We start from the raw sequence: 22,711 nt of genomic DNA, 5'->3' as shown, positions 1-22,711 counted from the left end.
AATTACCTTATCACACCAATACAAATTCCGTCCTATCCAGTCAACAGCAAGCCCGTCAGGATTTTGCAATGTATTCTGATGCAGGATTTCTGCAGTAGCGTTTGGTGTGTCTTTGCAAAGTCGTTTTATGGAACTACCAGCAGCGGTCACGTCTGACCAGAAAATGCATTCACTCATTAGGTCAAAATCGAGAGCTACAGCATTTGTTAAATTGTGAGCAACAAGAGTTGAGTGGCCGTCAAGGGTCAATTCGCGTATATAGTACCTAAGAAAAAAGATGTTTATTAGAAACGTACTTTGTATACATTACAGTGATTATAGTATTTAATAACCATATTAAATAATGAATATCTGTCAATTTCATATAAAGGATATTAATTTACCTGTTTGCTAACATTAGTTTGGCAGGTACAGTTGAGTTAGCGCGACAAGAATGCATGTCGGTTTTCATAATGTAGCCATCAACGCATCTACACACATATGAACCTAGCGTGTTGTGGCATGTCTGGCTACAGGGTCGATTGGCGCACTCGTCCACGTCATCACAAAGGTGGTTGTCTTTTGGGCTGATTTTGTAACCTTCCTTACATGAGCATGTGTAACCTACTTTCTCATCAGTACAATTCTGGGCACACGGTCGAGGTGCTGCGATACATTCATTAATATCTAAAACAAAAACACCATCTTAACGGAAAGATATATTTCATAATTATAACAGTTTGACGCCTAAGAAGAGAAAAACGTTTTTCTTCCAAAAATAAAATAATAGAGGAAATAAATTACAATAAAAAAATATTATACTGAATAATAATAGATAATATTTGCCCATTGCAGTAGAAGTATGCTCTTATAATTATAGATATTATACAGTGTAGTTATTTTTTTTAAAGACCAAATTTCTATAACTTTTTCTGTATTTCCTGATAAAATTTACGTAAGGAAATAAAAAGATGTGAATGTGAATCTTTATATTGCAATCATGAATACTTACTGCACTTGTTTTCGTCACTAAAATCGCCACAGTCATTCTCGCCATTACAGAGCATCGTCTCATTAATGCAGACTCCGTTTTTACACTGGAATCGTCCAGACGCTTTATCGCAAAGCTCTTTGCGACATTCGTCAGTCGTCTCATCCGAGTTGTCACCACAGTCGTCGTGCCCGTCGCACATTTGAGATCGAGTTATGCAATTTCCGTTAACACATCGATACTGTTTGGGGGTGCACTGGCTGTTCTTACGACACGCATGAGGCTCCTCATCCGATCCATCCACACAATCCAGATCACCATCGCAATAATACAATCGGTTTATGCACATCTTGTCTGCGCACTGGAACTGATTGGGTAGACATGTGGTTGGAGCACAACCGCCGGCTTCGCCCTCGTCTGCACGGTCCTGACAATCAGCCTCGCCGTCGCATACCCATCCTTTTGGTATGCAACGGCCGGTGCTGTTGCACCGAAATTCCCACAAACCGCAGGCACGATCTCGACAATGATCGCTCTCATCTGACAAATCTGGGCAGTCTGGTTGAGTATCACACTGCCATAATACAGGAATACAATCGCCATTCTTGCAGCGGAACTGATCGGCGCGACATTGATACTCTAAATTAAATAAAACAATAATATTAAATAAGAAATAAAAATTCAAAACATTTAAAAGCATTTTTATACCATTGGAGGTTAATGGGAAGGCGCCGCACACATATATTAATTTTATTTATTTTAATTTGCTAAATATAATATGCATTACAAATTTACTTACGACAACCTGTTTCATCTGAGTTATCGGTACAATCTGATATTCCATTACACCTTAAATTTGATGGAATGCATACTCCTGTTTCACACAGAAATTGATGTTTTTCACAGTAATTAGTATCTAAAAAGAAAAAAGAAATTAAAACTACAACGAAATGTATCTCGTACAATATAAACGAGTCCTATTCAATTAAGCTTACCTTAATGACAAAAAATATACATCTAAAGATGATAAATCAAAAAATTTTTAATGTTAAATTTTACATTACCACATTCAGCTTCATCAGAACTGGCGTTCACTCCTTTTCCATCCTTGCAGTCATCGATACCATTACATTTTACCCCGTAGGGCAGACATCGCCCATCGAGGCATCTAAACTCGTTCCACTGACACGTAACATTGGTGCAATTACGTTCGTCGGAATTGTCCCAGCAATCGTTTTCGCCATCACATATCCAATCTTTGTGTATACAAACCATCGTCTTTTCACAGTTTATCATCTTTGTATCTTTCATTTCTTGAACACAATTCACGGAAGCTAAAATAGAGATACAGTAAAACTCAACAGAGAGTGGTCAAGTACGTACTTAAAGATGTATAGAGGTAGAATACTTATCTAAATTCATTCATTTAAATTTCGTACTGTTTACTTACGGCATCCAATTTCGTCACTGAGATCCTTGCAGTCTGGATCTCGATCGCACATGAATTTCTTCATAATACATTCGCCACTGCCACACTTGAAATGGTCATCGTCCTTGCATGAGCAGTTTTTCTCGTCGCTATTATCACCACAGTCATCTTCGCCATTACACGTGACATTGTTAAAGATACAGCGCTTATTCAAACACTGATGCCAGCCCAACGGACACGTTCTATGTCCGCAATAACCAGCTTCTTCGTCTGAAGCGTCCGCGCAATGAGCCACGCCGTCACACGTGAGCTGGAAGGGAACGCAACCACCATCGGAACATCTACAAACAATGTGAATTTTATCCTCTTCTATTGCTGTTTTTATATCAAAAATAGGGAAAATCATATTAAGAAATTTCTGTAAATTAACTACAAAATAGTACTTAGACAATTTTAGTTTCAATTTAAAGGTATATACAGGGTGCTTCAAAAAAATGTATACACACTTTGAACTTCCAAACCGTTNGGCTCCACAACAACTCCTTCTTCAAATCCCATGAAGGACTTCGAAGTTACATCACCCCCGGACGACTCAATAAGTTCCCTAGCATTTTCTCCAGCGACAATTCATCAAAACTTTTTGATTGCTGGAAGTTGGGATAACAATGTCCGTTGTTGGGAAGTGGTCTGAGGGATCCCTGGTTACGCAATGAAGTGTGGCGTTATAATCCAGAGTATTTTGATACTTATAGAGGGAGAGTAACAAGTTTCTTCTTTAGAGGATTTAAGCTAGGATTTGCAGCCTTTGTTGTAACTATTGTTGGAACTGCTGTATATGATAACTTTTTTCCTTCTGATCATGGACATGGACATGGTTCCCATACTTCTGAACATTAAAATGAGTAAAGCAAAAAGTGCTATATAAATTATATGTTAAATATGTAGTCTAAATCTAAAAAGGAATGTATTGTATAAATATAAAAATGACAGACTAACTTTTACTATTATTTATCAATTTTAATTTTTAAAATACAAAGAAAAAGATTTCATTAAAAAATCGTAAAATATGCATGTAATGTAATAGTGATATTTAATTGAGTCAGCTGTCAGTTCCTATATTCATCGCCTGTTTCGTTCAAGATAAATGAATATATCTTATTCCATAACATCATAAATTTTACTTATGCTCTATTTCTATACTTCTGAACTATTATCTATGCTTCTGAAGTTCTAAAATGGTTCTAAACTATGCTTAACCTAAAAAATAATAGAATTTAGAAATGATTTTAAATTGACATTTGTTCAGTGTCTGGTTATGTAAGGGGTGTTTTTTAAGGTTGTTACAATAAAATAGGACTACTAAACATTTCGTAATTAAAAATGTCTCTCGGTTTTGTACAACGACGATTTATGAGTAGTGCACTTCAAAAATTTGCTTATAATTTATCAGGATTTCACAAATATGGTTTAATGAGAGACGATGTCCTTTTCGAAAATGATGATGTTAAAGAAGCTCTACGACGCATTCCACAGAAGGTTATTGATGAAAGAAATTACCGAATGTTAAGAGCCATGCAGCTATCATTACAAAAGGAAATTTTGCCAAAAGAACAGTGGACAAAACTTGAAGAGGATAAATTATATCTCACTCCAATCGTGGAACAAGTCATCAAAGAACGCAATGAACGAGAAGAGTGGGAAAAAGATCATTAAATTAAAGTAGAAAACTAAAAAGTAGTCCTTAAAATTTTAGTAAAACATTAATTTATGGATGTTTAAAATAAATTCTTGTAAATAATCAAATTATTTTATTTCTATCTGCACAAATATCTTTCAGTGTAATAAATTTACAAAGGGGATGAAATGTATGATAAAACAAAAAAGACAATGAGGTGTTTGTGCTATTTTTTTAAAAATATATTTGCTTAAAAAATAAGTTTGGGAAACTAAACCTAAAAAGTTAAAATAATATGTAAATGCACTTACAATCTACCATTTACATTAGTTTTCATCATCTTCAATTTTTGGAGCCAAATAGTAACGAATATAACCCAATTCTGCAATTTCATATTCTACTACCAAAGGAACATTGCTGGACATGGACAGCTGCACTCTTGGTGAAAGCGGTGTAGCCTTTGTAAATGAAATTAAATACTGACATGCAAATGATAGTGAAACAGGTTCTTGCATTTCAATAGAGACAGATTCTTCTTCTTTATCAAAATTATTAGTTTGAGCCAACTTCACATTAGCACTTCCTACATCACCAGAAACAGAGAATTTCACACCTTCCTTTGTGCAGCAAATCAATACTGTTTCACCAAATTGTGCCAAATCCCTCACAATTCGTGCAAATTCTACTGATGGCATGCGAATTACACATGAAAAGTCAGTTTCAGGGATACCAAGGTGTTCTTGGTCCAAGTTCATGAGCTTCATTTCATAGTCAGATATTTTTTCTTGTTTTTTTGATTCAAATACAAATGTAACGGTATCTGCATCATCCTGAGCCTTAATTGTAACTGTATCATCGTTGTTAGCACATTTTAATATCTTGCTCATACTAAAATAAAAGCAAATGTTATGGAAAATGTGAATAAAATTATTGCACAAACTAACCTGGCTAAGTTCATTCCCATTGTAAGGCTTCGATCACATCTGTATTTATCAAAACCGTCTGATCGTAAAGTTAAGGATACTAAACTAACATGTGAATTATCCATGGCCTGCAATTGTATGCCTGAATCAGAACAATCAAAAGAGGCCTCATTCAGAAGTTCTTTAACCGCCTCTAAAACTTTTTTTAAAGTTGCGGCACTAGTAAGTCTTGCTTCAAACATTTTAATAAGTGAACCAAGTATAAAATACGAATCAAATATGCAAGTAAAATAACAATTTTACAGGCTTAAACGGTGTGATATATGAACACCTTAAAACATACGAGTAATCTAACCTTTTCGATTAACAAAGTAATACGAAAACAAGGATCACAAAGGCGCCAAAAGGTTGAAACTTGGCGGTTGAATAAAAACTATTACATCGAATTTTTATTGTATCTAAAATAGAAAATGTGTCTAACACAAACTAATTTTCGACGTTATACTCACAATGATGCGCGATTTGCTCCAAACATATTCTCCATAGATAGTCTCTAAAAACATGAAATGCAAGAGTCCAGAAGATGATCCAGAAGTGTTGCAGATCGTTTAAAATCAAATAAGTGTTGGGAAAGTGAAATTCAGAAGTTATAACTATAAGAAACCTGTTTAGTGATTTTGTGAATTTCACTGATAACGGTGTTAGAATAAAATTCATTGTATGTTCAACCAAAGTACTCACCCTGGGGGTTTCGGCTCCACAACAACTCCTTCTTCAAATCCCATGAAGGACTTCGAAGTTACATCACCCCCGGACGACTCAATAAGTTCCCTAGCATTTTCTCCAGCGACAATTTCTCAAAACTTTTTGATTGCTGGAAGTTGGGATAACAATGTCCGTTGTTGGGAAGTGGAACAAACTGGAAAAACTGTAGCAAAAGCTATGCAAACATGTGGGGGACCTGTTTTAGATGTGTGTTGGAGTGATGATGGCTCAAAAGTTTTTATGGCTGGTTGTGATAAACAGGCCAAAGTTTGGGACTTGGCAAGCAATCAAGTTATGCAAGTGGCTCAGCATGATGCTCCAATAAAGACTTGTCACTGGATAAAAGCACCAACATATTCATGTTTAATGACAGGCTCCTGGGATAAGACCCTCAAATTTTGGGATACACGAAGCAATCAACCATTGATGAGTATCACTTTATCAGAAAGAGTTTACTGTGCAGATGTTGATTATCCAATGGCTGTAGTGGGAACTGCAGGGCGACAAATTTTAGTATATCAGCTGGAAAACAAGCCTCAGGAATTCAAAAGACTGGAAAGTCCATTAAAGTATCAGCATCGATGTGTTTCAATTTTTAGGTAAATATTTATTTATTTTGTTTTGTTCGCTTCTTATATGGTTTTTTACTACAGAGATAAAAATAAAAGTCCAACTGGATATGCTCTTGGCTCAGTAGAAGGACGAGTGGCTATTCAATATGTGAATCCTACAAATCCCAAGGACAATTTCACATTTAAATGTCACAGATCAAATGGTACACCAAATGGTTATCAAGACATTTATGCAGTAAATGATATCGCTTTTCATCCGGTCCATGGCACTTTGGCGACAGTGGGATCTGATGGAACATTTAGTTTCTGGGACAAAGATGCCCGTACAAAATTAAAACCATCAGAAACTATGGAACAACCAATTACAAGATGCGCTTTTAATCATAACGGCCAAATTTTTGCCTATGCTGTGAGCTATGATTGGAGTAAAGGCCATGAATTTTTTAATCCATTAAAAAAGAACTACATATTTTTGCGTTCATGTTATGACGAATTGAAACCAAGAAGCACAAGTAATTAAGTGCTTTTTTTGCTTTTAATAATGTATTAATCTCTATAATAATCAACTTTGTAATAGCTAAAGAAATAAATATTCATTTTAAGAAAATGAGATGGTTTTTATAGAGTACGTAAATCAGTGAAAACACGAAAACGCAATTTATATTTCTAATATATAAGCAATAAATTACAAAATTATTAAGAAGAGTATTTTTCCTACTTTGTAATGAAACAGTAAGAATAACACTTTGTAAAAAAAGTTATTTTGCATGCTTAGCAGAATAATACTTGGTACCATTGACAGTGGAGACTCTTGCATACTTGGCTAAAAGAGCAGTAACATCCAGTTTAGGAGATGTTAAAGACCTTGAATGAAAGAAACAAGTTAATTTTACTATTTCCAAGTATTACAGAAAGACTATAGATAGGTATGTACAAAAAAATACAAATACTATAACTTTGAGCCAAATTACCCATAGTTAGCTGACTGGCTTTTAGTGCAAGTTGGAAGTCTTGTATTAATTGGGAATTGTAAATACTTACCTAACATAAGGGGTAATTTCAGGAACAGTCCACTTTTCTTTAACATCAAAAAGGATTTTAAAACGTTCGTGAATATTTTCTGGAAGATCCTCTTCAGCAAAAGCTCGGATACTTGGAGGATTTGACTTCTTATTTATGACTGATATACCATAAAGCATTTCTTCCTTGGGAATCATCCCTTCTGGAACAGATTCTTGCCAAGCTTGTAAGAATTCATTCAAATTAAATTTTCCTGCATGCAACAATAATATCTGAGCAAAAAAACGGCACACTTCTTCCTCTTTATATTTATAAAGCTGTACTCCATCTATTACTTTTGACTCAACTGTGTACTTTTCAAAGAGAGAAGTTAGTATTTCCTTAGGTACAATATCACTTAAGCTATCAATTGTATCTTCATAAACAATTTCATCTAGGAGCCAGGAATTTTCTTCAATAAGTTTTAACATGTAAGATAATACCCTAAAATGATATTCTTGCTCTAAAAGACGAATTTTTCCATTTATAGTTACAACAGGCATCGCATTTAAAATATTTCTCAGTTCTAGTTCTGATGTTTGTGCCTTCTGAAGTAAATCATCAAAAGAACATAGGTCACACTCATTAACATCACATTCTAATTCTGGTCCTCTGTAGATAGTTTTATTGAGTACCTCTCGGATTTTGGATAAACGTGGCATGGATAAAACTGGTTCTAAGTAATCATTGAATATGCTAAATACATCAACTTTTATTGAACTACACCCTAATTTATCACAGGCTCCTTCAAAAAAATTTAAATCTTTTACAGCTAACAAACTATTAGAGGTTTCAGTCTCTAACAAATTGTATGTGCACATGTCAGTACACAGAACTGCATTATCATCATCTTGTCCTCTTATGTATAAACTTTCGCCTTTTTCTAACGTAGACAACAAATGATTGTCAAGTTGTAGCAACTTATAGTTTTTAGAAAAAACATTTGTTGAGGCAAAATACACCATTTGGGATGATGGCAGGAGTTCATTTTTATCCAATTTTGCAAGTAGTAATGCATCATCTATTTCAGCTTTTGTTCTTACACAGCTACAAAAAATATAGGGTAAACATTCATTTACTGATTTTTAAATATAATTTTCTTACTCGTTTGTATTATCCATATTTCATTAAAAACTTACACATACGTAACAAGAAATTGTGAGCCCCGTAATGAATATATATTTTGTCTTTAATATACTATATAAATGCAAAAATAATATGATACTTTAAATAATTTCCACTTAACATTTCTAGTTGTAAAATTTTATTTTATTTTTCAGGTTACTTTTCCGCTCTTTTTATTCGAAAATCAGTGGTTTAATCATCGATTTTCGAATTTATCAAGGAATGTTTATTACATCGAAAATAGTTGTCTAACTTGAAGACTTGGAGTATATATTACCAAAGGTAGTTTACTGTTTACTATTTGCTAATAAGTGCAAAAGGAATTATGGACATGTGGTTAATCAGTCATTTAAATTAGAACTGTATTTAAACAAGATAAAATAAATATAATCGATAAAACGCAAAACTCATTTCTCTAATTTTCTACCATTCATGTTGTCTACACATAACAAGTTGCTTCCAATGGTATATACTTTAAATTACAGGATTATTATAATAAAAATCATAGATCATAGACAAATCATAGATTAATAATTCTATGACATTTGAAAATGTATTGATAGCCCCAGTAACGACAAAATAGTTTAATTATTGCTTTGTACTTTTCCATTCTGTACGTCATGTTTGTTATAAAAGTGTATTAAACATTGTTGGACTTTAAGAAAATACTAAAGAAAAATACTTGTAGATATAATAAGCATTATTGGCATCTTTTAAAACGTATTTCAAAGGATGTGATTAATCTCAAGTTACGTATGTGTTCACATTAATGGATGCATGGTTATTAGATATAATAATTTACTTGAATATAAAAAATTACAACATCTTTATTAAACTGGAAAAAGCATGAATGGAGATACAATATTAAGAAGTTCAAATGTTAACCTTTCAATACCACAAGCTGGAAGTAGCAGAAATGTTCCATTGTTGCCCCCCAGACCTTCATCATCAACAGGCTCCTCTGGATACGTAAACAACTTCGGCGCCTATGGTCCTTATCAGTCACCATATTCGTGTATGTTCAGTTCAATACTTGTAATGTTACATTTATTTTTAACTTTAAACAAAGCATTTTATCTTTTTCTGTTTTTGTTTTGTTTTAGCTTATGGATACAATTCATTTAACACAATGCCTTACAGAGGCATGGGTTTTGGTTCATTTGGTTATGGTAATTTTGGAAACTATAATACTTATGGTGTGAATAATTATAACTCTTTTGCGCCTACAGATGATGCAGAAAGAAGGTTTGTGGTATTTGTGCTAAAGAGAGACAAAACTGAATATAAATTTATATTGCAGATTTATCCAGTATGCTGAAGAACGTTCAAGGTCTGCATTTGCAAGTGTAGAAAGTGTTGTTAGAACAATAAGTAGTGTATCAATGATGTTAGATAATACGTTTTTTGCAATGATCAGTTCATTTCGTGCTATTTTGGGTGTTGCTGAAAGTTTTGGTCATATGAGAAACATGTTTGGACAGATATGGCATTCCATAAGCCTCTACAGGCTGTTTAACTGGTTGTACAGAAAAATCATGTCTATATTTGGTTTCAAAGTTGCAAATGCTGCTGTTAATGTGGCTTGGAATGAAGTAACTTCTCCTTCACATGCACAATTTGTCGCAGCAAATGATACTGTAAATAGCAGTTGGCCTACACTTGCATTTTTTGGCATTCTCATGTCTGCTCCTTACATTATTAGCAAATTATTCTTGCCAAAGTATCAGGGTGAGTATTACATAATTTAATTATATTTATGGTAAATATTGAGATTTCATGTTTATCAAATAGTTTTGGCCTAAAACAATTATTCCATCTTTGAGTTGAACATATATAACTAGATTAGTAATAGAACTTTAAATTAATTGATATAAGTAAACTAACTTTTTATAGGTACATTCTTAATTGTGATAAACAATTTATGTTTTCAAAGAAAATATATTTTGTGCTGCTGTAAATACCTAGTTGTAAAATGATAAAATATAAACAATTTAGTTTATCAATGATAATAATCATTGTAATAAATTAGTACAATAATTAACAGATAAAAACTTTATGTCGCCTGCTTGGTTTTTTTATTTACTTACAATTTTGATGTAATAATGCCCTGTTTTTCCTATTACGGTTTGTTTTGCTAAAAGTTTTATTGCAATCTTTTATAGTTGTTTATTTGTTCTTCGCTTATAATTGCAGTAAATATTGTGCAATAAATTCAACTTTAACTTTTTAACTATGTTACTTGCCGAATATTAATTATATTAATTTGTTAATTAAAAATTTTTGATAAATTTCCTTTACAAAGGAAAAACGTTTTGTAATACTCGTATGTAACGGCAAGAATTTATTAAATAGGAACTGATGATAAGCATAACTCCATTCAACAAAATTCACTAACTCTTGAAATTGCGTGACGCTTGATTCATGCTTAATACTATAGGTTTAATTTTAAAAATACGCAAATTTTAGACAGATATAATCCCGAAAAATGGAAGAACCCCGGAGTAAGGGCGAAAGCGGCATTCGATTTTGTAGCAACAAATCCAAACGAGATGAGCCTTAAAGTTAATGATGAAATTTTATTGGCACCTACTTACATTCAGGAAGAAATGAAATTGACAAATTCTGGTTGGGCTTTGGCACTTGGTAACGGAAAATCTGGTTTAATTCCATTGAATTACATCGTTTTCGTAAAGAAGAACAATGGAGTATTAAAATCATCCAGAGATGACAAAGACATTCCTGTACCAAGAATATTTCCGAAACGTGTTAGTTTTGGGGAAAACCAAATAATCGAAACAAACACTTCCGAACCAGTCATTGCAATATCACAAGCGCAAAAATCTGCGGATAACAGCAGCCCCACATTACCTGAAAGTAATAATAAAAATAGTAATAATGACGAAAATAATAAATGAAATTAATAAGTAATTGTATCTTATATTTTTTTTTTTAATACATATACTTAACAGAAGCTATGATAAATAGATACTTTGTGGTTTGTAGGAGAAAGCTAGTCTTTTATGCTCAACAATTGTAGTATAGCAGGTGTTGTTGACTAATTATGTACCTAATTTGATTATATTTTAGTTTTTGTTATTTCTTTTGTAATGCATACATTTTTGTACGTTTAATTTTATATGTTTGTCAGCGATGGGTCAAAACTTTTTAATAAATAGTAAAGTTTTTGGTAAAGTTGTATTATTTGTTTATTTTTGGATGACAAGGTAAGAAAAAAGGATAAATTCAATAACTACTTGCTTTGTGATAATTTATCGTATTGATAATAACAATTAATTTTAAAAAACAATTTTTATCGAAGATAAACAAGAACAAAAACATGTTCCTTTAATAATGGTACTATATAGGTACCGTTTTCTCGCAATAATTATATGATAACGAGTTTCTTATATTTTATATAAACAGTTAATGATATCGTATTATGATTAAAAAAATTTTTAAATACTTTATTGCTAAAAGACCCTNGTAACTAATTTATATTGACATTTTTTAAGTTAAATCAGTTTTCAAAAGGATTGAAACAAACCCCAAATATTATATGAAGAATAATTTCCTGAGCCAGGTAATGTGGGTGCAACTATGCAATACTGTAGTTCTCCAGAATTGTCATTATAAACCCACTGGTTGCTGATATATGTTGTTCTGGTAGCTTCAGCTAGAGCAGTGACCATATCCACCTCTCCAGATTCAATTTCTCTGTGTACTTAATTAGTTAATATGACATTTACTTTACTGTAGTACTTACTGACTACTTACATTTTAGGAAGTACAATTGAAATGGGAAAAATATACTGAACAAGTTGTTGAATTCTTGTTTTGACAACATTTTGCAATTGAGCTTGTTCATTTAATATTTTATCTTTTAATCTTTGATTGTCTTCTCTTCTAGATGCCACATATAAGCCCAACTTCTCCACTCTTTCTTCATACTTTGGCAAGCTTTTTGTCAACTTTTCATTTTTACCAATTATTTCGATTATTTTTGCTTTATAAGTTTTTTGTTTTTCTCTTCTATCTTTCAAAGAGAGCCTCAAAATTTCAATTCTATCTCTTGATTGTCTAATTTTGGATCCCTGAAAGTAATATCAATTTAAAAAAATAATGATGATACAGGTTAATAAACTTTTGACAGTTGTTATAATACAAACCAAAACGTCGATTTTTTGTTTCCTTTCTAACTTATCTAAACAATTATCTTCGACCGCTTTTCTTGCTGCTTTAAGTTGTAATAACTTTATTTGCTTGTCGGCATACCTATAATTAATAAAACATATTCAAATATTCAAATTACTGAATGATTTTCAAACAACCTTTCTGGACACTGAGAACTACTTTTATAAATATCTCCGTTATGCACACACTCCTTGCAGTAAAAAACTTTCCTATAATTGTTACATAACTGGCACCTATAATAATTAGGACTGATGCGGCTGCCACTGTCTAAGGACGAAGACAGCTGAAAATCTTTAGGAACTGATGTGCTGTCGTCTGAATTTGTAGTCGCCATAACAATATTTGTTTTCAATTGTTTTGTTATACAATTGTACTACCAGATAATAAAAAATAAATACCCTATAAGCTAAAATGTAGTATCAAAAGTACCACCGATGGTCCCATCCCATATTTAAAATGAAAAAGTAAAAGTGATTCTACGAATTTTTACTGAAAGTACAAGCTGTACAAAATTATAACTTAACCCTTTAGTATCACAAATTGTTTTAAAGTAATAATTGCATCTACATGCTTATAACATTAAATTCTTATATATTCAATGTTGAAATACGCTTAATATCTATGTTACAAAATTTGTAGAAATATAATCTTGATAATATTTATTGTTATGTAATTTGTATGTAATGTGGCTATAAATACTATTCTTAACTAAATTTTAGATTTTTGAGCAGATTTTGTTTGTTATTAAGGGGCTCAGATATAAATAAAAGAAAGTTTTTGTACAAAATTTAAATAACTAGAAAAATCAAATTAAATTGATATTATAAAGGCAAACTGTTTTTGAGTTTAAAAGAACGTTTTTTTCATGTGGTTGTAAATTATAAAAATGTTCACCTATGTAATTACACATATTCTGCTAAGTAAACGTATTCTTTACGTGTCTTATCTGTTATTTACAGATACGTTCAATTCAAAACAAATCCTACCACTATTTTGTATAAAATTGTTTCCCTTATATTTACTTATTTAGTTTTGAAAACGTGTAATACTTTAATATTTTTAAAAAGATTAAATTTAGCATTAAAGTTCAACATAATCTTGGTACACTGTACTATTTTTTACACGCTCGCTTCAGACTTAAATTGAAAAACCGTTTACCAATTTAGAAGGCAGTGGCAGTTGCTATCAAAATAGTTTTAAGAATGTTTTTTTTTTAATTCTAATTAGATTTAATAATAGACGAAATGGCCACCGATGAGATTAACTATTTAAACGAAATATAATATGAACAAACATTTTAATGTACGGATTATTTTCATTAGAAAAACGCTCCTAAAACTCTACCAAAGCATTTCGTAAAATTGAATTGAAAAATATACATACTTTATTTCTTATCACGCTAAGCATTAAACTTTTACAACAGGTACAACTACTTTAACAACGTCAAATAGATAAAATAATGCACTCTATCAACGAGTTATAATTTTTTCATTTTGACAATTCGATAAATTCTCATATTACAATATTATAATGTGCAATTTTAATTAAGAGCCACCCGCGTTATATAAATACATTTGTAAAACCAACTGCACTGATGTGTATAAAGTTTTAAATTTTAATTTGAATGATCTTCAAATGAAAAGTGACTTTTGAAACAAGGGCAAAATACTTTAAATGTCTGTTTTCAAACATGATAATAAATAGTCACCTATCGAGGGCGGTTTTTAAAATATAGAAAAAACTACCTGCCTGTCCAACCCTTCCATATTGATACTATACTATTAGCAGCACTGGTAACAAGACCACCTGCTACACTAGACGCTTGTTGTGTACTCGTCATTTGCGTGGGAAGCGGGAGATTGACCGGACCTGCTGGTACCTCAGGACACTGAATATGGGGTACCTAAAACATACAAAATAATTGATGGCCTACAAACCCAAACAGAAATACTTAAAAGTAACTGAAAATTGAAGAAACTTACAGCTTCCCATTCACAAGGAAAACTATCACCCTCTTCTGAATCAGAATCTTCACTGGTTTGCAGATCGTTAGCTATTTGGTCCTCCAAGTCGAGCGCCATTTGAGTATCAGCCTCTATGGGCCCTCTTCTGAAAATATATTAATTTAGAATATGCATGAGTATATACAGTGTTCCATATACTACTATTATATGGAAACAAGAAAGTTGAGGACCTAGTGGGCTTTCTGAAACAACATTACGATCCTCTTCATTTCTGTTTTTGTTTAGCACTATGTTTTGGGATACTCTATACTATACTAAACAAGTAGACTAAATGGATATCCCAAAAAGATAAAAAAATGATTTTGACTAAAAATATTTAAAACTGAAAACTAACTAAATTAATACAATTTCTTCTTTTATGGCTTTAAATTTTGTAGTATATACTTTATTATTTGATTTATGTAATGTAAAATTTAGTTTTATAAATTCAAAATCAGGACACTTGATTTGCATACCTGCCTAGATCAGTTATATTAGTATCTAATAATTGTAGTATGTTATGTAAAGTCCTGGTGGGATGCAAAGAGTTTAAACTGGTGTTTTGTGTGAAACACAAGTGCAATATATTTGCATTAAGTCTTGCTACCCTTCGAGAGAATTGTTGCTCAGGCATATCACTACTACAAAAATCACTAAAACATTGAAAGCATAAATATATAACATTAAAATGTTTAAGTTCTTATTTTACCTGTAAGACATCCTGTAGGGCAGTCGAACATCTAAATAAAATGCTATAATGCTGATCAGCTGTGCAGTATATGTTAGAGCAGCACTTATGCTATATGCTGGATTATGGTCAACTGCAATTGTAGAACTACTTCCAGGAACAGCATCTTTATTTTGAGCAACTAAAATTTCATATTTATTTATCAAATGTAACTAATTTATATTGACATTTTTTAAGTTAAATCAGTTTTCAAAAGGATTGAAACAAACCCCAAATATTATATGAAGAATAATTTCCTGAGCCAGGTAATGTGGGTGCAACTATGCAATACTGTAGTTCTCCAGAATTGTCATTATAAACCCACTGGTTGCTGATATATGTTGTTCTGGTAGCTTCAGCTAGAGCAGTGACCATATCCACCTCTCCAGATTCAATTTCTCTGTGTACTTAATTAGTTAATATGACATTTACTTTACTGTAGTACTTACTGACTACTTACATTTTAGGAAGTACAATTGAAATGGGAAAAATGTACTGAACAAGTTGTTGAATTCTTGTTTTGACAACATTTTGCAATTGAGCTTGTTCATTTAATATTTTATCTTTTAATCTTTGATTGTCTTCTCTTCTAGATGCCACATATAAGCCCAACTTCTCCACTCTTTCTTCATACTTTGGCAAGCTTTTTGTCAACTTTTCATTTTTACCAATTATTTCGATTATTTTTGCTTTATAAGTTTTTTGTTTTTCTCTTCTATCTTTCAAAGAGAGCCTCAAAATTTCAATTCTATCTCTTGATTGTCTAATTTTGGATCCCTGAAAGTAATATCAATTTAAAAAAATAATGATGATACAGGTTAATAAACTTTTGACAGTTGTTATAATACAAACCAAAACGTCGATTTTTTGTTTCCTTTCTAACTTATCTAAACAATTATCTTCGACCGCTTTTCTTGCTGCTTTAAGTTGTAATAACTTTATTTGCTTGTCGGCATACCTATAATTAATAAAACATATTCAAATATTCAAATTACTGAATGATTTTCAAACAACCTTTCTGGACACTGAGAACTACTTTTATAAATATCTCCGTTATGCACACACTCCTTGCAGTAAAAAACTTTCCTATAATTGTTACATAACTGGCACCTATAATAATTAGGACTGATGCGGCTGCCACTGTCTAAGGACGAAGACAGCTGAAAATCTTTAGGAACTGATGTGCTGTCGTCTGAATTTGTAGTCGCCATAACAATATTTGTTTTCAATTGTTTTGTTATACAATTGTACTACCAGATAATAAAAAATAAATACCCTATAAGCACTAAAATGTAGTATCAAAAGTACCACCGATGGTCCCATCCCATATTTAAAATGTACTTAATTTTTTTTGTCAACAAAACATAAAAATAAATAAACAGTGAAATAATAAATCAAACATGTATCTAATTTTAAAATGAATACTTTTATGATATACATTCAAATTTCTTGAATGAAGATAAAGTTCGTATCCTTTAACACAACCAACTCATTATTAAAATAAATAATAATATGAAAATGGCTGCACCACACAGGGAAGCATTTCAAAAACAAATTCAGCAAGATTGGGCAAATAGAGAGTATATTGAAATTATTACTGTAAGCATTAAGAAAATAACCGACTTTTTAAATTCGTTTGGTAAGAGAAATTCGTTTCTTTGATATATTGGAAATTTATTTCGTTTATTGCAGATATGTCGTGTCGTTCAAAATTGGCAACATTAAATGAAAAATTAACCACCTTAGAAAGGAAAATAGATTNTTTTGAAACAAGGGCAAAATACTTTAAATGTCTGTTTTCAAACATGATAATAAATAGTCACCTATCGAGGGCGGTTTTTAAAATATAGAAAAAACTACCTGCCTGTCCAACCCTTCCATATTGATACTATACTATTAGCAGCACTGGTAACAAGACCACCTGCTACACTAGACGCTTGTTGTGTACTCGTCATTTGCGTGGGAAGCGGGAGATTGACCGGACCTGCTGGTACCTCAGGACACTGAATATGGGGTACCTAAAACATACAAAATAATTGATGGCCTACAAACCCAAACAGAAATACTTAAAAGTAACTGAAAATTGAAGAAACTTACAGCTTCCCATTCACAAGGAAAACTATCACCCTCTTCTGAATCAGAATCTTCACTGGTTTGCAGATCGTTAGCTATTTGGTCCTCCAAGTCGAGCGCCATTTGAGTATCAGCCTCTATGGGCCCTCTTCTGAAAATATATTAATTTAGAATATGCATGAGTATATACAGTGTTCCATATACTACTATTATATGGAAACAAGAAAGTTGAGGACCTAGTGGGCTTTCTGAAACAACATTACGATCCTCTTCATTTCTGTTTTTGTTTAGCACTATGTTTTGGGATACTTATCGTATTATGATTAAAAAAATTTTTAAATACTTTATTGCTAAAAGACCCTGTGTGGTTTATGTTTTTTGTTTATTAGGTTAGAAGGGATGGGGTTACTTTAGTTATAAATTAAATAATACATAACAAACAAAGTAGTACGTCATCAATAAAAATTAAGAACTAAAAGTAACAAGATTTGCAGTTGAAATTAATAAATGAGCAAATAAATTGCTTACAAGTTAAAAAAGGCACGGATGAATTGTGTTGAACTAACCTCTACAAAAAAATGAATTAACATTCTATGATTCTTTTTATTAGAAAATTCATGTCCTTATCTATGTATCATGCCCTGTCGTCAAACTTTGTCGAACCTTGTCTATGTGACAAACACTGTCAAACATAGGGAAGGTAAATGTCAAAGTCAAAGAGGCATCAAATGAATTATAACAATCAAAAATTTTGCAAATAGTAGTTATTTATGTAGACTTTTTTTTGAAAATGGGTAGTTATGCTAGAGCAGTTATGACTGGATTTATTTGCAGGCTGTGTTCAGAACAAAAACGATACGTAATACATTTTTATGGGGTTAAAGCGAAGGAATTGCAGCTGCTTGAGAAGCTGACTTTACTTCCAATTACAGTAAGTCAGCGATAACTGCTTTAAATGTGTTGTAATAATTATTTTTTTAATAGGTAGAGAAGTATGATAATCTTCCTAAAACAATATGTGAAGAATGCATAGAGAAGTTAAATCTACAATACAATTTAGTGCAAAAAATTAGAAGAAGTATGTCCATTCAAAGAAGGCATAGACTTTACCATGTAAGTAAACTGATGAGTGTTGTTGTCTCAAGGTGTATTTCTTTATCCATTTTTTGCAAATCCAATAAGTCAAATTTAAATTTTAGAGTAATGGTCGCTGTCCTGTCGAATGTCCTCTTCATGGGGTAGAAAATGCTCTTGAAGGTGGTTCTAATGGAGGAATATTTATTTCTGTTGAAGACTTTGATGAAACTAATAATGATAATGAAACATAACCTTTGTATATCAATACTACATTTTCAGTTTCGAAATTGGTTATTAAAAAGTGTGATAAGGAATTTTTAATCATAATTAGAATTCTATTTATTTTGTGATATGTTGTATGAAAAACTGAGTTTGTTACTTTTTGTCTTACAAGCATTCAATTTAGATTAAGTATTTGTATGAATTGGCTAGGTAACATATACATGTATATTATATTAATTACTTATTAAATTAAATTTATCTTATATATCCTTTATACATAGCTCTATGTGTTTATTCACTGAGTATTACCTTTCCAAATCAACTACTGTAATAAAACTTTTTGGGCCCATATTAATGAAAAAGTAAAAGTGATTCTACGAATTTTTACTGAAAGTACAAGCTGTACAAAATTATAACTTAACCCTTTAGTATCACAAATTGTTTTAAAGTAATAATTGCATCTACATGCTTATAACATTAAATTCTTATATATTCAATGTTGAAATACGCTTAATATCTATGTTACAAAATTTGTAGAAATATAATCTTGATAATATTTATTGTTATGTAATTTGTATGTAATGTGGCTATAAATACTATTCTTAACTAAATTTTAGATTTTTGAGCAGATTTTGTTTGTTATTAAGGGGCTCAGATATAAATAAAAGAAAGTTTTTGTACAAAATTTAAATAACTAGAAAAATCAAATTAAATTGATATTATAAAGGCAAACTGTTTTTGAGTTTAAAAGAACGTTTTTTTCATGTGGTTGTAAATTATAAAAATGTTCACCTATGTAATTACACATATTCTGCTAAGTAAACGTATTCTTTATGTGTCTTATCTGTTATTTACAGATACGTTCAATTCAAAACAAATCCTACCACTATTTTGTATAAAATTGTTTCCCTTATATTTACTTATTTAGTTTTGAAAACGTGTAATACTTTAATATTTTTAAAAAGATTAAATTTAGCATTAAAGTTCAACATAATCTTGGTACACTGTACTATTTTTTACACGCTCGCTTCAGACTTAAATTGAAAAACCGTTTACCAATTTAGAAGGCAGTGGCAGTTGCTATCAAAATAGTTTTAAGAATGTTTTTTTTTTAATTCTAATTAGATTTAATAATAGACGAAATGGCCACCGATGAGATTAACTATTTAAACGAAATATAATATGAACAAACATTTTAATGTATGGATTATTTTCATTAGAAAAACGCTCCTAAAACTCTACCAAAGCATTTCGTAAAATTGAATTGAAAAATATACATACTTTATTTCTTATCACGCTAAGCATTAAACTTTTACAACAGGTACAACTACTTTAACAACGTCAAATAGATAAAATAATGCACTCTATCAACGAGTTATAACTTTTTCATTTTGACAATTCGATAAATTCTCATATTACAATATTATAATGTGCAATTTTAATTAAGAGCCACCCGCGTTATATAAATACATTTGTAAAACCAACTGCACTGATGTGTATAAAGTTTTAAATTTTAATTTGAATGATCTTCAAATGAAAAGTGACTTTTGAAACAAGGGCAAAATACTTTAAATGTCTGTTTTCAAACATGATAATAAATAGTCACCTATCGAGGGCGGTTTTTAAAATATAGAAAAAACTACCTGCCTGTCCAACCCTTCCATATTGATACTATACTATTAGCAGCACTGGTAACAAGACCACCTGCTACACTAGACGCTTGTTGTGTACTCGTCATTTGCGTGGGAAGCGGGAGATTGACCGGACCTGCTGGTACCTCAGGACACTGAATATGGGGTACCTAAAACATACAAAATAATTGATGGCCTACAAACCCAAACAGAAATACTTAAAAGTAACTGAAAATTGAAGAAACTTACAGCTTCCCATTCACAAGGAAAACTATCACCCTCTTCTGAATCAGAATCTTCACTGGTTTGCAGATCGTTAGCTATTTGGTCCTCCAAGTCGAGCGCCATTTGAGTATCAGCCTCTATGGGCCCTCTTCTGAAAATATATTAATTTAGAATATGCATGAGTATATACAGTGTTCCATATACTACTATTATATGGAAACAAGAAAGTTGAGGACCTAGTGGGCTTTCTGAAACAACATTACGATCCTCTTCATTTCTGTTTTTGTTTAGCACTATGTTTTGGGATACTCTATACTATACTAAACAAGTAGACTAAATGGATATCCCAAAAAGATAAAAAAATGATTTTGACTAAAAATATTTAAAACTGAAAACTAACTAAATTAATACAATTTCTTCTTTTATGGCTTTAAATTTTGTAGTATATACTTTATTATTTGATTTATGTAATGTAAAATTTAGTTTTATAAATTCAAAATCAGGACACTTGATTTGCATACCTGCCTAGATCAGTTATATTAGTATCTAATAATTGTAGTATGTTATGTAAAGTCCTGGTGGGATGCAAAGAGTTTAAACTGGTGTTTTGTGTGAAACACAAGTGCAATATATTTGCATTAAGTCTTGCTACCCTTCGAGAGAATTGTTGCTCAGGCATATCACTACTACAAAAATCACTAAAACATTGAAAGCATAAATATATAACATTAAAATGTTTAAGTTCTTATTTTACCTGTAAGACATCCTGTAGGGCAGTCGAACATCTAAATAAAATGCTATAATGCTGATCAGCTGTGCAGTATATGTTAGAGCAGCACTTATGCTATATGCTGGATTATGGTCAACTGCAATTGTAGAACTACTTCCAGGAACAGCATCTTTATTTTGAGCAACTAAAATTTCATATTTATTTATCAAATGTAACTAATTTATATTGACATTTTTTAAGTTAAATCAGTTTTCAAAAGGATTGAAACAAACCCCAAATATTATATGAAGAATAATTTCCTGAGCCAGGTAATGTGGGTGCAACTATGCAATACTGTAGTTCTCCAGAATTGTCATTATAAACCCACTGGTTGCTGATATATGTTGTTCTGGTAGCTTCAGCTAGAGCAGTGACCATATCCACCTCTCCAGATTCAATTTCTCTGTGTACTTAATTAGTTAATATGACATTTACTTTACTGTAGTACTTACTGACTACTTACATTTTAGGAAGTACAATTGAAATGGGAAAAATGTACTGAACAAGTTGTTGAATTCTTGTTTTGACAACATTTTGCAATTGAGCTTGTTCATTTAATATTTTATCTTTTAATCTTTGATTGTCTTCTCTTCTAGATGCCACATATAAGCCCAACTTCTCCACTCTTTCTTCATACTTTGGCAAGCTTTTTGTCAACTTTTCATTTTTACCAATTATTTCGATTATTTTTGCTTTATAAGTTTTTTGTTTTTCTCTTCTATCTTTCAAAGAGAGCCTCAAAATTTCAATTCTATCTCTTGATTGTCTAATTTTGGATCCCTGAAAGTAATATCAATTTAAAAAAATAATGATGATACAGGTTAATAAACTTTTGACAGTTGTTATAATACAAACCAAAACGTCGATTTTTTGTTTCCTTTCTAACTTATCTAAACAATTATCTTCGACCGCTTTTCTTGCTGCTTTAAGTTGTAATAACTTTATTTGCTTGTCGGCATACCTATAATTAATAAAACATATTCAAATATTCAAATTACTGAATGATTTTCAAACAACCTTTCTGGACACTGAGAACTACTTTTATAAATATCTCCGTTATGCACACACTCCTTGCAGTAAAAAACTTTCCTATAATTGTTACATAACTGGCACCTATAATAATTAGGACTGATGCGGCTGCCACTGTCTAAGGACGAAGACAGCTGAAAATCTTTAGGAACTGATGTGCTGTCGTCTGAATTTGTAGTCGCCATAACAATATTTGTTTTCAATTGTTTTGTTATACAATTGTACTACCAGATAATAAAAAATAAA

At 31.5% G+C, this 22,711-nt stretch overlaps 11 protein-coding genes across 15 annotated transcripts; 4 read left to right on the top strand and 7 right to left on the bottom strand.

Moving 5' to 3' along the window:
• Positions 1–6: 6 nt before the first annotated feature.
• On the bottom strand, positions 7–2,957 carry LOC108743136 (low-density lipoprotein receptor-related protein 2-like; the record flags this gene model as incomplete). The annotated part of the gene is made up of 7 exons (XM_025977686.1): positions 2,906–2,957; positions 2,421–2,774; positions 2,035–2,304; positions 1,770–1,886; positions 992–1,609; positions 384–666; positions 7–265 (listed from the first exon to the last, which is right to left on the bottom strand). Coding segments are annotated over exons 1-7 (1,953 nt in total), but the record flags the coding sequence as incomplete, so codon positions are not given.
• LOC108743145 (mRNA export factor) lies at positions 2,932–6,933 on the top strand. Of its 2 annotated transcripts, XM_018478607.2 has the most exons (3): positions 2,932–3,084; positions 5,910–6,361; positions 6,416–6,933. In XM_018478607.2, the coding sequence occupies exons 1-3, from the start codon at positions 2,956–2,958 to the stop codon at positions 6,852–6,854; spliced, it is 1,020 nt and encodes a 339-aa protein (XP_018334109.2). In that variant the 5' UTR covers positions 2,932–2,955; the 3' UTR covers positions 6,855–6,933. The 2 variants fall into 2 exon arrangements, with proteins under 2 accessions (XP_018334109.2, XP_018334108.1); XM_018478606.2 differs by lacking the exon at positions 2,932–3,084 and having other exon boundaries at positions 5,506–6,361.
• Positions 3,647–4,162, top strand: LOC108743147 (cytochrome b-c1 complex subunit 7-like). Its single transcript, XM_018478609.2, has one exon. The coding sequence runs from the start codon at positions 3,780–3,782 to the stop codon at positions 4,110–4,112; it is 333 nt and encodes a 110-aa protein (XP_018334111.1). The 5' UTR covers positions 3,647–3,779; the 3' UTR covers positions 4,113–4,162.
• On the bottom strand, positions 4,321–5,352 carry LOC108738915 (proliferating cell nuclear antigen-like). Its single transcript, XM_018472534.2, has 2 exons — positions 5,019–5,352; positions 4,321–4,962 (listed from the first exon to the last, which is right to left on the bottom strand). The coding sequence occupies exons 1-2, from the start codon at positions 5,237–5,239 to the stop codon at positions 4,401–4,403; spliced, it is 783 nt and encodes a 260-aa protein (XP_018328036.1). The 5' UTR covers positions 5,240–5,352; the 3' UTR covers positions 4,321–4,400.
• Positions 6,934–6,976: 43 nt separating the features above from the next.
• LOC108743144 (sister chromatid cohesion protein DCC1) lies at positions 6,977–8,638 on the bottom strand. Its single transcript, XM_018478605.1, has 3 exons — positions 8,498–8,638; positions 7,376–8,440; positions 6,977–7,198 (listed from the first exon to the last, which is right to left on the bottom strand). Exons 1-3 carry the CDS (start codon positions 8,512–8,514, stop codon positions 7,093–7,095), a joined length of 1,188 nt encoding a protein of 395 aa, XP_018334107.1. The 5' UTR covers positions 8,515–8,638; the 3' UTR covers positions 6,977–7,092.
• A 436-nt stretch (positions 8,639–9,074) lies between these two features.
• Positions 9,075–11,451, top strand: LOC108743138 (peroxisomal membrane protein PEX13). Of its 2 annotated transcripts, XM_018478598.2 has the most exons (5): positions 9,075–9,131; positions 9,207–9,533; positions 9,622–9,763; positions 9,819–10,246; positions 10,985–11,451. In XM_018478598.2, exons 2-5 carry the CDS (start codon positions 9,365–9,367, stop codon positions 11,431–11,433), a joined length of 1,188 nt encoding a protein of 395 aa, XP_018334100.1. In that variant the 5' UTR covers positions 9,075–9,131; positions 9,207–9,364; the 3' UTR covers positions 11,434–11,451. The 2 variants fall into 2 exon arrangements, with proteins under 2 accessions (XP_018334100.1, XP_018334099.1); XM_018478597.1 differs by having other exon boundaries at positions 9,078–9,533.
• A 591-nt stretch (positions 11,452–12,042) lies between these two features.
• Positions 12,043–13,061, bottom strand: LOC112905385 (beclin 1-associated autophagy-related key regulator-like). Its single transcript, XM_025977685.1, has 4 exons — positions 12,847–13,061; positions 12,685–12,790; positions 12,293–12,609; positions 12,043–12,232 (listed from the first exon to the last, which is right to left on the bottom strand). The coding sequence occupies exons 1-4, from the start codon at positions 13,041–13,043 to the stop codon at positions 12,043–12,045; spliced, it is 810 nt and encodes a 269-aa protein (XP_025833470.1). The 5' UTR covers positions 13,044–13,061.
• Positions 13,062–13,180: 119 nt separating this feature from the next.
• LOC112905386 (beclin 1-associated autophagy-related key regulator-like) lies at positions 13,181–16,689 on the bottom strand. Of its 2 annotated transcripts, none has more exons than XM_025977698.1 (8): positions 16,454–16,689; positions 16,292–16,397; positions 15,900–16,216; positions 15,670–15,839; positions 15,422–15,581; positions 15,189–15,365; positions 14,692–14,815; positions 13,181–14,612 (listed from the first exon to the last, which is right to left on the bottom strand). In XM_025977698.1, exons 1-8 carry the CDS (start codon positions 16,648–16,650, stop codon positions 14,451–14,453), a joined length of 1,413 nt encoding a protein of 470 aa, XP_025833483.1. In that variant the 5' UTR covers positions 16,651–16,689; the 3' UTR covers positions 13,181–14,450. The 2 variants fall into 2 exon arrangements, with proteins under 2 accessions (XP_025833483.1, XP_025833482.1); XM_025977697.1 differs by having other exon boundaries at positions 14,692–14,818; positions 16,454–16,688.
• Positions 16,690–17,219: 530 nt separating this feature from the next.
• Positions 17,220–17,799, bottom strand: LOC112905387 (beclin 1-associated autophagy-related key regulator-like). Its single transcript, XM_025977699.1, has 2 exons — positions 17,537–17,799; positions 17,220–17,457 (listed from the first exon to the last, which is right to left on the bottom strand). The coding sequence occupies exons 1-2, from the start codon at positions 17,633–17,635 to the stop codon at positions 17,296–17,298; spliced, it is 261 nt and encodes an 86-aa protein (XP_025833484.1). The 5' UTR covers positions 17,636–17,799; the 3' UTR covers positions 17,220–17,295.
• A 359-nt stretch (positions 17,800–18,158) lies between these two features.
• On the top strand, positions 18,159–20,004 carry LOC108743141. Its single transcript, XM_018478601.2, has 3 exons — positions 18,159–18,443; positions 18,497–18,625; positions 18,712–20,004. Exons 1-3 carry the CDS (start codon positions 18,303–18,305, stop codon positions 18,838–18,840), a joined length of 399 nt encoding a protein of 132 aa, XP_018334103.1. The 5' UTR covers positions 18,159–18,302; the 3' UTR covers positions 18,841–20,004.
• On the bottom strand, positions 19,181–22,689 carry LOC108743139 (beclin 1-associated autophagy-related key regulator). 2 transcript variants are annotated; one of them, XM_025977688.1, is made up of 8 exons: positions 22,454–22,689; positions 22,292–22,397; positions 21,900–22,216; positions 21,670–21,839; positions 21,422–21,581; positions 21,189–21,365; positions 20,692–20,815; positions 19,181–20,612 (listed from the first exon to the last, which is right to left on the bottom strand). In XM_025977688.1, exons 1-8 carry the CDS (start codon positions 22,648–22,650, stop codon positions 20,451–20,453), a joined length of 1,413 nt encoding a protein of 470 aa, XP_025833473.1. In that variant the 5' UTR covers positions 22,651–22,689; the 3' UTR covers positions 19,181–20,450. The 2 variants fall into 2 exon arrangements, with proteins under 2 accessions (XP_025833473.1, XP_025833472.1); XM_025977687.1 differs by having other exon boundaries at positions 20,692–20,818; positions 22,454–22,688.
• Positions 22,690–22,711: the final 22 nt, after the last annotated feature.

This window comes from Agrilus planipennis, unplaced genomic scaffold (assembly GCF_000699045.2).
Source record: "Agrilus planipennis isolate EAB-ADULT unplaced genomic scaffold, Apla_2.0 scaffold429, whole genome shotgun sequence".
Classification (NCBI taxonomy): domain Eukaryota; kingdom Metazoa; phylum Arthropoda; class Insecta; order Coleoptera; family Buprestidae; genus Agrilus; species Agrilus planipennis.
Note: the sequence above shows the minus strand (reverse complement) of the source record. Positions and strands in the feature narration are given on the sequence as shown.

Coding starts and splice junctions, on each gene's coding strand:
- LOC108743147 (XM_018478609.2), top strand. CDS start 3,780: ATGTCTCTCGGTTTTGTACAACGACGATTTATGAGTAGTGCACTTCAA.
- LOC108738915 (XM_018472534.2), bottom strand. CDS start 5,239: ATGTTTGAAGCAAGACTTACTAGTGCCGCAACTTTAAAAAAAGTTTTA. Junction 4,963..5,018: donor ATGGGAATGAACTTAGCCAG/GTTAGTTTGTGC, acceptor CTTTTATTTTAG/TATGAGCAAGATATTAAAAT.
- LOC108743145 (XM_018478606.2), top strand. CDS start 5,718: ATGTTCAACCAAAGTACTCACCCTGGGGGTTTCGGCTCCACAACAACT. Junction 6,362..6,415: donor CGATGTGTTTCAATTTTTAG/GTAAATATTTAT, acceptor TTTTTACTACAG/AGATAAAAATAAAAGTCCAA.
- LOC108743144 (XM_018478605.1), bottom strand. Junction 7,199..7,375: donor GAAATTACCCCTTATGTTAG/GTAAGTATTTAC, acceptor CTTTCATTCAAG/GTCTTTAACATCTCCTAAAC.
- LOC108743138 (XM_018478598.2), top strand. CDS start 9,365: ATGAATGGAGATACAATATTAAGAAGTTCAAATGTTAACCTTTCAATA. Junction 9,534..9,621: donor TTATCAGTCACCATATTCGT/GTATGTTCAGTT, acceptor GTTTTGTTTTAG/CTTATGGATACAATTCATTT. Junction 10,247..10,984: donor ATTCTTGCCAAAGTATCAGG/GTGAGTATTACA, acceptor CGCAAATTTTAG/ACAGATATAATCCCGAAAAA.
- LOC112905385 (XM_025977685.1), bottom strand. CDS start 13,043: ATGGCGACTACAAATTCAGACGACAGCACATCAGTTCCTAAAGATTTT. Junction 12,791..12,846: donor AGTTCTCAGTGTCCAGAAAG/GTTGTTTGAAAA, acceptor TATTAATTATAG/GTATGCCGACAAGCAAATAA. Junction 12,233..12,292: donor TCAATTGTACTTCCTAAAAT/GTAAGTAGTCAG, acceptor TTAAGTACACAG/AGAAATTGAATCTGGAGAGG.
- LOC112905386 (XM_025977697.1), bottom strand. CDS start 16,650: ATGGCGACTACAAATTCAGACGACAGCACATCAGTTCCTAAAGATTTT. Junction 15,582..15,669: donor TTCTTCATATAATATTTGGG/GTTTGTTTCAAT, acceptor ATGAAATTTTAG/TTGCTCAAAATAAAGATGCT. Junction 14,613..14,691: donor TTCCTTGTGAATGGGAAGCT/GTAAGTTTCTTC, acceptor TGTATGTTTTAG/GTACCCCATATTCAGTGTCC.
- LOC112905387 (XM_025977699.1), bottom strand. CDS start 17,635: ATGGCGCTCGACTTGGAGGACCAAATAGCTAACGATCTGCAAACCAGT. Junction 17,458..17,536: donor TTCCTTGTGAATGGGAAGCT/GTAAGTTTCTTC, acceptor TGTATGTTTTAG/GTACCCCATATTCAGTGTCC.
- LOC108743141 (XM_018478601.2), top strand. CDS start 18,303: ATGGGTAGTTATGCTAGAGCAGTTATGACTGGATTTATTTGCAGGCTG. Junction 18,444..18,496: donor TGACTTTACTTCCAATTACA/GTAAGTCAGCGA, acceptor TTTTTTTAATAG/GTAGAGAAGTATGATAATCT. Junction 18,626..18,711: donor GAAGGCATAGACTTTACCAT/GTAAGTAAACTG, acceptor TTTAAATTTTAG/AGTAATGGTCGCTGTCCTGT.
- LOC108743139 (XM_025977687.1), bottom strand. CDS start 22,650: ATGGCGACTACAAATTCAGACGACAGCACATCAGTTCCTAAAGATTTT. Junction 22,217..22,291: donor AACAAAAAATCGACGTTTTG/GTTTGTATTATA, acceptor TATTACTTTCAG/GGATCCAAAATTAGACAATC. Junction 21,366..21,421: donor CCCTACAGGATGTCTTACAG/GTAAAATAAGAA, acceptor TCAATGTTTTAG/TGATTTTTGTAGTAGTGATA.